This window comes from Chelonus insularis, unplaced genomic scaffold (assembly GCF_013357705.1).
Source record: "Chelonus insularis isolate UGA/USDA-ARS -01 unplaced genomic scaffold, ASM1335770v1 scaffold_303_pilon, whole genome shotgun sequence".
NCBI classification, from domain to species: domain Eukaryota; kingdom Metazoa; phylum Arthropoda; class Insecta; order Hymenoptera; family Braconidae; genus Chelonus; species Chelonus insularis.
The window spans coordinates 667,616-682,410 of record NW_023276792.1 but is presented as its reverse complement, the minus strand read 5'-3'; the positions used below and the strand labels follow the sequence as shown (position 1 = coordinate 682,410).

General features: G+C 26.7%; 1 protein-coding gene across 1 annotated transcript in view; it reads left to right on the top strand.

Moving 5' to 3' along the window:
• The first annotated feature begins 2,124 nt into the window (after window positions 1-2,124).
• Sol1 overlaps window positions 2,125-14,795 on the top strand; it is a 110,822-nt gene continuing 98,151 nt past the window's right edge. Inside the window, exons 1-2 of the mRNA XM_035093972.1 lie at window positions 2,125-2,352; window positions 10,145-10,211. Of these exons, the coding sequence (XP_034949863.1) occupies window positions 2,350-2,352; window positions 10,145-10,211 (70 nt within the window). The 5' untranslated portion in view covers window positions 2,125-2,349. The remainder of the gene's footprint in view (window positions 2,353-10,144; window positions 10,212-14,795) is intronic.

Here is a 14,795-nt window from a genome sequence, read left to right as displayed (position 1 = left end):
CGTTGTAATTGATTAATTATTGAAAAAGTTAATAATCTTGAAAACTTTAAAGATTTTTAATAATTTGAGGCCATCAAACTGGAAATTGAGTATGGTTTTTGATTTTTAACTCTTTCCTCTTTGTTAAATTTTCTCCCCTTTGAAAGTCAATCATTAGGATGTTAGGTTACTAGTCTTTGCAAGTAAAATGTCCTCACACGATCATGTAGGAGTAATTGATTAAGTAAAGTGTAGGGTTGCTGTTACGTACAAAGGCTTAATAAAAGACACTATTATTGGAATATTAGATAATCCATCACAATCAATCAATATTTTCACATGAGATTTATTACAGTCTTATCAAAATTTTAATAATTATCTTTTACATTATTTTATGAAAGTACCGTAATAATAATTTGCTAAAACTAAGTTTATAAACATTTTATCGAAATAATTAGTTTGAAAATTTACATTGTTATGATTATATTAATGACATTTCATGTATTTATAATAAAAATTTTTTTTTTTTGTTTTTTATAATTAAAATGAATTAAATTGAGTAAATATTTCTAGTTTTCTAAAGAAATACCTAAAGTTAAACTGCACTACTTCCAGAGATTTTTATAATTCATCGAAAAAATTTTCGATCAGTAGAATAGTCTGATTTTGTTCAAACCGTTCGCATCTACAGTAACTGCTTTTAATGAATATTAAATTGAAATATGTATTAAATTCCAACTGTGATATTTCACTTATTACCTAGACTGAAGATTTTTACAACAAACTCACTGTTGCTTTTTATAGAAATACTATCAATTATTAATGAAAACCGAAACAAAAAAAGTTAATAATCATCAGATCTGAATTATTTTAGTTCATATTAAAAAATACGCCCATGTAAATTGAAACAGTGATTGTCTAATAATTTAATAAATCCTTCAATAGTTATATATCTACTGAAGCGAGATAAAAATAAGAAAAAATTGAGAATTGATTGAAATAATTTATAGTAAAAATGTGTCACCAAATTCTCGTCTTCATATCCACCCCATCATTTTTATTTCTGCATCTTATAACTCGTCCAAGACATACTATTTCCATCAGTGAATATAAATTATTCTATTTAACATACGTTATATCAATCCAAGTATTATTTTGAGTACTGAATCGATATTAAACTAAAATAATACCTCTGCAATAAAAATCGAATGAAAATTTGAATATATGCAAATGAAGAAAAAATTAAATTATAAAAGATTTTTATTTTGTTTTTAATTTAAATTTACTCAAGATAAAATCATTTAACCATCTTTCTATTAAAATTTTTTATGTATGATAGAGTGTTAGAAAGGAAGTATTGTGAAAAATAAGATTTTTTTTAGTCAAAGCCACTGGTAGATGAGCAAAAAGTTGCGCAGGCGTCCAAATCGTGGCGGCAAGACAACACTTGTCTTTTTCCCCTAGTACTGTACGAGCGATCGTCGAAGTCGCATGCATTAACAAGTTCATTAATGTTCTTTAAAAATTTTTAATGTTTATGCAACAAACGATTACAGTAAAAATAAATTAATTATTAATTGATAATTGTTTCAAAAATTTTAAAAACTTTAAATTGCATCAAAGTGAAGTAGACAATTTAATTTTCGAAATTATAATTATAAATTATAATAATCATAAAAATTAATATTTTATTTTATCGTGGGATCTTATATTCGAAAATGAAGTTGCAAACTCGATATTCATTTAATCTCGTTGAATGAATATAAGCAGACTACAAAACCAGAAACAACTCTAAATAGGAAAATTGATAACAAATATCTCTATTATTTGTAGTATTCTTGTTATCCTTTTTTTGAATTCTTTTTTTTTTTAATATCATTCTATTTTATTGCTATTATTTTTAGATTTTATTTCCAAGAAGTGGATAAAAAAAATAATATATAAATCTAGCACGAGAAATGGGGAGAAGCGATGGATAAAAAAAGTGAAAAGTGTTTTCAAATAAAAAAAACGTGTTGAAAAATTCTAGTGTTGTGCGTTAGTGATGACTGCATAGGAATAAAAAATTGTTTCTTTTTTTATAAAAACACAGTGTAATGAACATTCGTTTAATATAAACATGATTAATAATGACTAAGTAAAAAATGTAATAACAATTAAAAATTTTCATCATAATTAAAAAATAATAATCGTTATAAGAAATTAAGTTGAATAAAAAGAATAATAAAAAGATCATAATACGAATAGTAATAATGATTTCCATTCGAAGTTAAAGTGGTATGTAGGAATATTTCCATTTCGTATTAATTGAATGGAAAAAATTGCTAGTTCAACACCACGAGGCATGACGGCAGACGAATTTTTAACGTAATGGTAAATTATTTTTTTCTCTCTTTTTTACAATAAAAATTTCTCTTTTTTATTTAATTAGTTTTATTACTATTATATCCATGATAATATTTCTAAAAATGAAGATATATATAGAATAAAATTTTGATAACGATGAAGAAATAATTGGATAAATAAAATATAAAATGTATTTTAGAAAAGAATAAATACTTTTTCTACTAATCGTTCTAAAATTCTCAAGAATACTTTCAGCAAAATTTTTCCAGTGTGCTGAGACATTTTAAAACTATCATACGACAAGTTTTATCTTGCAGCAAGGTAGTGAAAGAACGTGCTTGAGTAGCTCTGGTGATAGGGTGAAATATTTCTTTTCAAATTTATCTTCAAAAGCATAACCCACTCTTTTCACTTGAACCTGTAAAAATCAGCAAATATTCACTTCTTTTAAACATTTTATTTATCATTTTTAGAAATTTACATCTAATTAATCAACTTTATTTCTTTTATTTACATATTTAAATTGATCCTTTTTAATAGAAGAAATCCTTTGAAATTTTTCTTCGTAATTAATATCTAAAGGTTGTTCTCAAACTTGATCATGTATAAGGCCAATACAAGCAGGTATTGATGTATGTGAGTGAATAGAACCACCAAATGGAGCTCTTTAATTCAATAAGTAATTGATGAGCTTTATCTACTACAGTAGGTAGGTAACACAATGTTTTTGTGTAGAAATTGGTTCTTAGAATCAGTAATAATTTAAAGAAATGTCTGTCTATGTAAAAGTTAACGTAACATCTTCCATATATGCTCTACACATAGACTGTGAGGATTACATAATTTGTAAGACACCTTACATGCAATTTATGCATTACACGACCGAGTCTAGAGACTGAGAATATATCTAATCTCCGTAAACACATAATGACTGTACCGTCAAGTTGACGCATGGTCGAACTAGTTGTGTACTCAATGTATATAGACTGTTTCGTGCCAATAAAAAATGACCAGATGCTCCTCCTTAAACTGCACTTGAACAACAATCGATTTAACATCTCCAACAAAACTGAAATCTTTACTGTTATCTTCAACAAAATTAGTCTTATTTTCTGATAAAAAATTAGAACTGTTGTTATTCCAAGTGAATAACTATTTTAAAAATTATTTAACAATTATCTGATAGAATTGAAGAAGATCAATTAGTTTTTAATAAATTTGTTTATTTAATTAATAGATTTATGTGTAAATAAAGTCAATAATTATATTAATAGTAGCATCAGAGTTCATGTTACATTTTGAAACAAATATCATCGATATTAGAACAATGTTAATTAATAATTACCTACTACAATATATCAAGTAAAGTCGGTTTCCTAAATGTAGATCATCAGGTCAATTTCGTTCAATAAAATTAAAAATTTTGGAGTTGAATAAGCCTTTATAATTTCAATCAGTTGAGAAACTATCAAATAATTACACACTTTAACTATAAATGATAAGGAAACATTTCTGGAGAATTGTAAGGTTTTGTTAAATATTAAAATCTATATTTCAACGTATTTTATTAAATAATTTAAACTCTTATTAAACCTGGATATATGATTAAAATTCATCCATCAAATGTTAGAGCAAAGGTGGTTGATTTTATAAATTTTTCAATGCATATTAATACAACGTTATGTCAAATCTACTGATTTTAATTACATTAGTACTATCCAAGTATTCTTTTGATAAACGAATACATTTTCTCTTATAAAAACTATAAAAAAGATTAAAATAATTATTTTACAAAAAGAGCTAAAAATATAATACTCTGAAGAAGTAGAATTATCGAGTTTTAGTCAGACAGTTTCTATTCCACAATAGTTATTCAACATACTATTACTTTATTTTATGAAAAATAACTCGATTAAATATGATATGTTAATTTTTCTTTTCTCTACATCCTGACTATTAATAATTTGTTTTTTTTTTGCTGTTTTTTTTAAACAAAGCACAAAGAAAAAACAATAACGTTCAAGTTAAAATATAAATATGTCACATCGAATAAGAATGTCAGGAAAACTGAAAGGAATAAAGAAAAATGTATATGTATATATCTTACATCTATATCTATCTAGATATAAAAAACCATCAGTGAACAAAAAAAAATATAAAAAAAGGAATGAACATCAAGAATCAAACCAAAAAGCAGTCGTACAATCTCTATGACTACCGAGACTAGCTTGCACAAGCTGTAGCTTTTTCACCTTCACTCCCTCATTCTACTCGTTTTCATTTGTACCTCCAATACACCTGAAAGAGGCACGAGTTATACATAGAAACGGTCAGTTACTGTAACACCCTCAGAGTTTCGTGAGCATACACAGAACACTATATATAATAGCTTTACTCTATATAGTAACTAAATATCAAGAGACGTTAACGTGACCTGACATTATCGAAGTTGACTTGCTTTATTTATAAATTCTACCAGAATTAGAGATAATTCTTGAGTTTGTAAAAATTAAAAAGTATCACAAACTGTTATGATGAAATTGATAAAGTTTTTAGATGAAAAGTTCTTTTTTTTATTGCGATCGTTTATAATTAATTAAATTGTTAAGAGTGAAATTGATGATAAGGTAATTTTTTGCGTAAAAAAATATTGCTAAGTAATATTACCATTCTGATTAAGATGTTAAATTTTTTTGGAAGAGTTTTGAGTCTATAACAAGTTTTTTTAATGATCACGAATGAGAATTCTTTAAGTCAGTCAACTTTGCACGTTTACCAACTTTAAGAATATTGATGTTTATAGATGTTGAGGAGAAACATCAATGCGAGAATTTTCAAACATGTTCTTCGACGTCAGTTCATACGTAACAGTTCAATTATTGTTATATGTTTTTTTGTGTGATCTCAATTGAAGTACAATTTGTTTTTTACAGAAAATTGAGAGGAGGTAAAATTTTTCACAAGTAATTATTCGTTATCGACTCTGATATTTTTTGATCGTTTGGAAATTCGTTTCTTTTCTATTTGGCAATTAAAAAAATGTATGGCAAACAAGTCTGAGGAAAAAAAGATCACTTTTGTGACTGTCTTTAAATATATAGGAGCATTAAAGTGAATTTAAAATCCACTAGAGGTTTAAGGAATTTCTAGAGAGATCGTATTTTTACAAAACTTTCGAATTGTCTAGATGTTTGTATAAAAATATCAACAACTAGGTGACAGAAAGAAAAAATTATTTTCCACCAGATTTTTCAAGTGAGGTTGAGTACAGTAAATAAATAAAAATAGGTAAGGTAGGGTAATAGAAATAATTGGCCCTTTTTCTATTGTTTTTTTTACAAAAAATTTACTCTGAATTTTTTATAAAAATGATAAAAATCATAAAAGAATAAAAATTAACGACTATTATTTTTATTTTATTTAACTCCTTTTTGTCCTAATCTCCTTCAACAATTTTTATTTTCTAAATCATAAATATATAACTTCAAAAAAACAATCAAAACTTTTTGTCATCGATAATTTTATTATAAATTTTCAACATGACCGATGTTAAATTTTTTGCTCACTTCATCATATTCTTTTATGCATTTCCATGTATCATATTCTTGAATTATAAATGAATTTTTAAACTAGTTTAATTTTTATTTTTACGTTTAATTTATCAAGTGTATATACACTTATGCAAAAAAAAATAAAAATATGAAAATAACAAAAAACAAGTCACATTCAAGGGTTTGTTCATTCAAGCGGAGTCAAATTTTCATGAGAAATTTGGGAAGATGATCCATCTCTAGTCAGCAATATTTTCCAGTTCGTGTAATATTAAATTAACCTGATAAAAAACAGCCAGAGTTGTTGAAAAAGATACAGTTATTTAATAAATATAGTCGTAATAATTTTAAAATTAAACACGTCTGGGTATATATTTATAATTGCACCATTATGCAAATCAAGAATATAGCACAAAAAATAGACTGAGAATGGAGAGTTGAGATTATATTATTTGCAATAGTGACTGCATTCATACTGGGTGATAATGGGCTTGAAATTGTTTCCTTTTATTTCCAAGAATATAATCATTTCCATCGTTAAGTTCAGAGAGGAATGGTAGATGAGGAAGGTAAGGAAAATGGAAAGTGCAAGTACGAAGCTTGCGACAATATATACATGAAGCAGCTATTTATTTTAATTCAAAAGTTCGAGTTCGGATAATAATAAAGAAAAGGGGTAAGAAACTTTATGTTGTAGGCACTTTAGTAATATCGAAGTGTTAGGAAATGTAAAAAATAACAAAGGAAAATATACTTTTTCATTTTCTTGGATTTTTTTTTGCCGCCGCATGTTTTAGCTTTCGAAATGATTGCTCATGATTTATTCATGCTTATTGAAAATTGATTCTTTTGTACTCAATTTTTGAATTATTTATCTTTGCTAGAAATATTGTAGGTAATAAGTAACAGTAGAGTGGACGAGATTATTTGATTAAATGGTGATTATTAAAATACTTCAGTAATGAATAAATTGAATAAATAGTGAAGAATAATATATTAAGTTAGATAGATAAAATAATATTTTTTTTTAGAGTAAAAAGTGCAAAAATAGATCCTTGTGAGAGTATTGACACCCACAATTTTTTATTGCGACATTCAGGCATTTTAGATAAAATATAAATTTTTATTAACCCAAGTAGAATGGATCTATTCTTTACAGATAGTACATTGCAACCAATGTTCGTGACTTTTTAAAAACCACTATCATAGAATACACTGGCATTCTCTCTATATCCATGTCCATAATTTTCTAATTCATAAAATAAATATCACCTCTCAAAATTACAAAAATCTTTCCCTCAACTTGATATCAATGTTTGAAAAATCTATAAATTATTCATCAATATTCTTCAGTTTAAAAATTCTTCAAAATTTTTCTTTCAGCTCTTTGATAACATGTATTGCATATCGAAATATTATCAACTAAAAAACAACAATTTTTCTTTTTTACAAAAAAGAACTTTGAATCTCTTGGACAACTCATGAATATTAGCTTCGTCTTTGGTTTACATTTTTTGTTATTTCTTAGTAGTTTTTGCTCTTGTTTTATTCAAGCTCTTTATCGTACAATCACAAAAAAAAAGTTTTCGTGAGGAAATTTTTCAAGATATGGGAATCTGTTTTAACGATTTGCTCGTAACAGAGCGGAATGAAGTTTAAAACACGAAAACTCGGATATAGGCAATAAATGTCAAACCTTATAATTTATTCAAGTTTCTTTCATTTTATGTCTTTAATTTCGTCCGTATGACGCATATACATACGCTCTAAATACTAATTTATGCTATGCGATTATTAAAACAAATCGATTTGAACCAGGATTATTAAAATTGATAAATTTTCAAATTTTTTTTTCATATTTCTCAAAGGCAGTTAAAATGAAAAATATCCACTGATTATTGATTTTAAGTAACAATTGTTCAATGTTTATTAAGCAGAAATAGTACAAGATAATATATTTCTATTCTACATAGCATCTTAAATAATTTAAGGTTTTTAAAAGCCCATCTTGAACTTCTTATTCAAATTTTTGTCGTTTATGTACGTTTATTCATACTCACTCTTATATTTTTTTCTATTGTTCTATCTCTACTTTTGTTATTATCCTGCTTCCGGTTCTTTTCATACTTTCGCACTTATACAAAAGAAGCGTCAAATATTTTTCTGGTTTGCCTAAAAGCTAGAGTGCGACTTTTTTACTCAAGTTTATGGCGTTTTTTTTATTCAAAATCGTTCTATTTATCAAAATAAAAGAGGCTTTTTTTTGTAGACTTTCTCATAAATATCTTGAACTCTCAGCCAAGAATTGTTTTCATTGACACGTAAAAAACCTTGACACATATTTGCATTGATCGTTTTGTCATTAAAATCGGTCAAAGTATTCTTGAGTTGTTAGAAATGGCAGATAAAAAATTGATATGGGGAGAAAAATATTTCAAAACAATAGTGTAGAAACAGTTGAAGTGATTTTGACTTGAGAGTTTTTACGATATATCTTCAAGTAATTTACAAGTATTTTAATTTTAAACTAAATCAATAAAGCGTGTTCTGAAGAAATAAGAACAATTGGAAAGAATTTTAATTTTATCAAAGTGCAGTTTTTTAAAAATATTGATAAAATAAATTAATTGATTTATTTTTGGCAAATTCTTGTAATTATTTATGTGAAACGATGTTGTCACTGACTAAATACAATAGGAAAATTTTTTCAGTTTTAGAGTTTATTTTTTCATTTGATGTTAATTACAAAAACAGAATCATTAAAGAGAAGAACCATTTAGCAAAGTTTTTTATAATTTATTTGAGCGATTACGTGTAATGATTATTGAAAAGTTTTCTCTGCAATGAGTTCCAGAGAAAAGAAGTAATGTTGATAACTCAATGTCTTCTTAGAGGCAGGCATCGTATTGATTAACGACGTCTATCCATCATGAAAATTACCGAAAGAATTTTTTTGAAAAAAAAATGATAATTTTTCTTAGAAAAATTTTCATTTTATTTATCTACAATAAATTTAACTGTCTCCCACTATGTCTCTTCTAAAAATAATGACGATGTTATTCAAAAAGAAAACAATGTAATGTTATAGCGGCCTACCTCAGTTTCACTCGTAAAAACACACTTTACTATTTTTTATCCTATTAGAAGTTGAATTGCAGAGAAAATACTTTCTCAAGGGGTGCTTGCGTTATAAAGGGAAATCACCGGTAAATTTATATGCTTCCGGGTTTCGAGATTGTACACTGATGAGTTCATAAAAAAAATATTTTTATGCATCAAGATTATCATGGATATAATAATAACATTATTATATTATTACTACAAAAATAGCAATGATTATAATAAAAAAAGTATTGTTTAACTATCATAAAAAAAAATACGTCAGGAAATGTCATTATTCTAATAGACACCATGTAATACGTTTAGATAACATCGGTCTACCTACCATAAGAGAAAAATCACAGCAGAATTTATGAATTGAGCTTAAAAGCTCATCCTTTAAATTTTATTTTCCTTTTAAAAATTTTCTGTGACAATTTGTTCTCTGATAACTCAGTCACGAAGCTGAAAAGACGATTTGAGCTTTAAACTAGAATGACTCGGTGGAAAAAAATTGTAATATATTCTAAAAAACTGTTTAATACCAAAAAAACATATGCTTTTTAGCTCATTTCATGAAATAAATCTGTACCTTTTTTAACGAGAAATATTGTAATAAAAACGAGAAAATGACAACATAGCAATTTCTACTTTTTAATATCAAATAAAAATATTTCAATTAAATTGAAAATCTCCATTTCTATTTATAAGTCAATAAGATCATTTCAATTAAATTTGAACATGGAGACAAAATTTTTTGAACAGCTCAACTTTGCCTCGAAAGCTATTTCTCGCATCAGTTCAGTTTACTAATAACGAGATAAAATATACTAGATGTCATGTAAAATATACCGGAATTGAAATTTTTTATTGAGAGCCCAGAAGCTGTTCCAATACGCACTGATAATGGAGTGCATTTTACTAAATATTTTCTCTGTACTATTTCGTTTTTAATTCTTATTTAAACGTAAAAAAATATATACAATCTTGCATTTTTCCATACGACAGACACCACAATAAATAAATTTTTTTTGTTTCATATTATTCGTCCCGATTCCACTTTTCCTTGATTTATATGATAAATTACAATTTCCCTATACACTTTTTTTTTATAAATATGTAAATTAAAATATGATATCGATTCATAAAAAATTTGTATATTGTTTTAGATGCAAAGGGCGCTGCTATTCATCTGTTGGCTGTCGCTCTTCAACTACTGCAACGCTGTTAATCCCGGTAAATAAATGACGATTATATCAAATCCGGCGGAAGTCTTGGAGTATTTAATTAATCTCATCATTAAGCCAACAGGCAGATCTTCCGTTTGTAAATCCTTTACTTTAATATGAACAGTGTATAAACCACATATTTATTATCAACTCATCATTTTATATCCACTCACTATCATTTATTAATTATCACTAAGTAACTATCTCTTTAAAAATGCTGTTAAATTAAATTTAATTGAATAGCTTAAAGATAAAAGTGAAGCTTACATATTGAGAAACTCATGCACCATGTAATAAACGGTTGTAAGAGAAAATAAAGCTAAAAGGAAGATATTTTATGAACAAAAACTTGAAATTTATGGTGTGTATAATTGAAGCGTTGGATGCAAAAAAACGATAACTAAGAAAATATGGAGAACGCGTACATGGGTATTATATGAGGTGTAGTGAAATTGCTTGACCTCTAAATTCGTGTTCATCATTTGCGGTTCTACCAGCTGTCCATCAATCTTATAGTTTGACGATGATAAGGTTTAACAGTGCGGTGAAAAGAGGATGGGAAACGTAAACGAACTGTCTGTCAGACTGATCTTATCTTCTCATCTTGGTTCAATTTTGACACTTATCTAGCTTGATAGTACAATTTTCGTGGTTTTGTTTGCAAATAGACTTTTTTGTGGGATAAATAGTTTCTAAATATATGATGCTTTGCTGTATTTATGAAATAAATAGATTTAAATTAATGAAATATCATTTTTTAACTATAAATAAGAATTTTATAGTTATTATTATAAAAGTTAACATAGTAATTGCTCTAAAAAAGTACTTTAATGAATTTTTTTGGTATCTGTAAAAAAGAATATCTTTTATAAATGAAATGTAACAAGACAAGAGTCTTGGTAGATTATAGCGAAAAGCTTTTAGATCAAAAATTTCTAATAAACTTTACTTTTTTTTTAATTCTAAAAAAAATGAAGGTTAAACTGGGCTAAAATTACATAATTATTAAAAAGAATTTTACAATAATTAATATGATTAATTAGCTACTATGATCGTCAATCATTTATTTAATGTCAATATTTATTTAAATTAATATTGATTTATTTTTTTTTTCTCTTCCTCATTAATTTATTCATTTATTTAATTATTTATTCCTGTTTTGTTTTATCAGTTATTTTATTTTCATGTTCATAATAATTTTATTTTTCAATTTTAAAATTATTATAATCTTTTTCACGACATTGGATGATTGATTGATTTGTGATAGAAAATATTTCTGGCTTAGAATATGATCCTGTAATTAATATAACAACGCAGTAATTATGACAATGGTCGTACTCATTAAGCTAGAGTAGATATCGAGTAAATAGTTATCAGGATAATTAGGAAAAATGAAATTGGAAGCACCAGTTTGTCAAGTGTGTCATATTATTTACATCAGAGAATCTCTGTTTACCTGAAAAACAGCAATACAAATTCAATTGGTTAACCACTGTCATCGATGAGTGCTAAAACCTAGGATCGCAAGTTTTTACGGAAGTGGTAAACGTGAGGCCGCATTGAATGGAGTATATATCATAGTGACGGCAGTGCGAATAAAACCAACTCTCTACGGTTTACATAATACTAGAAAATTTACATTTTTCCTTTGAAAACATGGAAAAGTAGATAAAATATCAGAGACTTTTTGTTTATTTTATGGCATTTCGTTTATTCTCTTGTTTTTATTCAGTTTTAACTTTTCCGTTATATTATTTTCTCAATAATAAAAATAAATTACATCTACAAATAAAATTAATTGGATTTTTTTACAATTTATAATGGAATAAAAAAAAATTTTACAGCTTATATTGCTTAATAAATTTTTTTTTGGTCACCGTTTTTTTTTATTTAATCTTTTATCCAGATAAAAACAACGTTTATATGTGAGAAAAATGTTCTCATGAATGTGCATATGTATGCATAACAGCAAAAAATGACTTTCATACTTGGTATAAAAATGAAAATTATGGTGAGAAAAAAAAAAAATTTTTTTATTAAAAATCCTATTTTAATGTTTAAAGAAAAAATACCTCCCTTGAAATAATTTCAAGATTTTCCTTTAGTAAATCAGATCCAATTTGAAAACAGATCCATTACACTACTTTCCTTACTTATTTCGCCCGAGGTATTTCCTATCAAGTTTTAATTTACATAAACTGTAAAGTCATTTCAATAACTGCCTACCAATTAATAATTCATTTCAATAATTCAGTTTGATTAATAATAAATAAGATTAAAAATAGTTAGTATACAAAATTGAAAACTAATTATTACTATGTATAAAGATAGTCATTGCCACCACCAATTTATTCCCAACGAGCCTTACGGATGCCTGTAGAGTCTACATTAACAAAATTGTAATTGAAATATTAATTTAGGTGTTGGTAACGAGCGCGGAGTAATTAACACAAGCCGTAACAATATCCATTCCTTTGTATGTCTACTTCTCCCCACCCGGAGGAGGCTTTTCGTGTCACCGATAGCAAAGCATACATCACTAGAGGGTGTGGAAAGGTGGATGGGATAGTTGGAGGCTTGTATTACATAAATACCTTCATCCCTTACCATCCTGAGTGTTTCCCAAGCAGATAATATAATAGCAAGAAGTGTGTGAATCTACGATACGGTTGCTAAAAGGGGTTAAAATGATTGGAGGGGGTAAGTTTATGCCTTCAACCCCATTAGTATGCTCTACCAACCGTTTTCCATGCTATCGATCTTTTGTGATTGCTCGTTAAACTTATCCTCAGCAAAACTCATCCTTTACAATCCCGTTCCATTTAACTCATTTGTATTAGCCCTTGATTACGTTTTATATATGCCTCCTTCATCAACGCTAATAAAGAACATATTAGCCGAAATGGAAATGGATAATGCATGTACTGTTCATATTTATTATTGTTTCTTTTTCATTTTCTCTAATGTTTGTTCTATAGAATTGAATTGAATTGAGGGGATAAACTCGAGTGAATTAGGATTATTAGCTATAAACAATGGAATATTGAATATTATTATAAATATTCCAATAATAATGGTAATGGTACATTATCGACATTGATATTATAATTAATTGATTTTTATTTATTACAATTATCTTTATATCATGTAGTAGAAATTTGATATGAAGGAAAAACAGAGGGAGATAATTATTTTAAGAATTTTATTCGTCATTTGAAATAAAAAGAATTCGAAGTATAATGTATCTGATTTAAAACATTTCATTTTTGATAGTTTATATAATTGTTGAAGTAGATTATCTTACTCTGTCTTTTTCGATAAAAAAAAAATATCAAAGATCATTGTAGAATCAGTGACTAATGATGGTTTCGCAATCATAAATATACAATTTTTGAATGATACGAAGAAAAGTTTTTTGATTAATCATAAGTGCACAAAATGATAAGTGCACGTTTCAACATTTACACGTAAAAATATTGTTTATCAACAATAGTTTTTGAGTTTTCATAAATAAACTTACTCTACTTACTCCGTATATGATTGAAGAATTAGTGAATTTTCAACATTACTTATATTTTTTACTATTTTCTGAAGAGTTTTCTGTTGATTCGAAAGGCCATCTTGCCCTGAATTTTCTTACACATAATACGATGCAAGAGATTTATTTGGAACTTTCTATTAAATTTTAATCCAAACTGATGAATATGCAAACGTATTTTCGGAATTTGATTGTTCAGTATTTGTATGAATTCTGAAGGTATGATTGCCTTGGGAATAAAGTTATGGACCCAATATGAAAAAGTATTTTTTAAGGTGTTGACGTGATGGAAGAACTATTGGATCGATCGAAATTTGAACTCTGTTGAGAAAAGATCTATTTCTCGTTTGACTGACGGAAAAGATAATATATTTTATAATTTTTTCTGAACTTAAAAAAGTTTCCGAATGATTGATGGTCTTATTGTCTTTGTAGAAAATACTAAAAAATCGGTTTGTTATAACGAAAGAAAGGCAAATCCTTTCTAGACATCATAAATAAAAGAAAATCGTTCTACGATTGCTTCTACAGTCTAAGATAAAATTATCAGATTTTCATTGATCAAATAAATTTGAAATTAGATCTATAAACATTCCAAAAAGCTCGTCCATTACATGAAAGACATTAAAATAAGTTCTTCTTCAGATGTGCTATCACGAAATAAATAGAACAATCTTTTTGTGTTAACGATTAATAAAATTATTATATAAAAACTGTTGAAAAATTTAACACCATTAAAAACCACTTTTTAATGATGATTCGATTAAAACAATGTAACATTTCATAATTGGATCCAAAACTCGTATTTTGATTTTACGTGTCGCATGAATCAATGGTATAAATTCTACGATAAATGTAGTTATGAACAAGAGTGTAATGCTAAAATATTTTTTATTCCTTCCAGAATTCTCGAAAGAATTGAATAGTCGTTGGAATTCAATCTTTCTACTGAAAGCACAAACACAATCCGACAAATTCTCTCGTCATCGATATCCTCTGAAGAGTTCTTCTTGAATCGTTCTCGCTCACAATTTGCTCTTCTTCATGAGATAC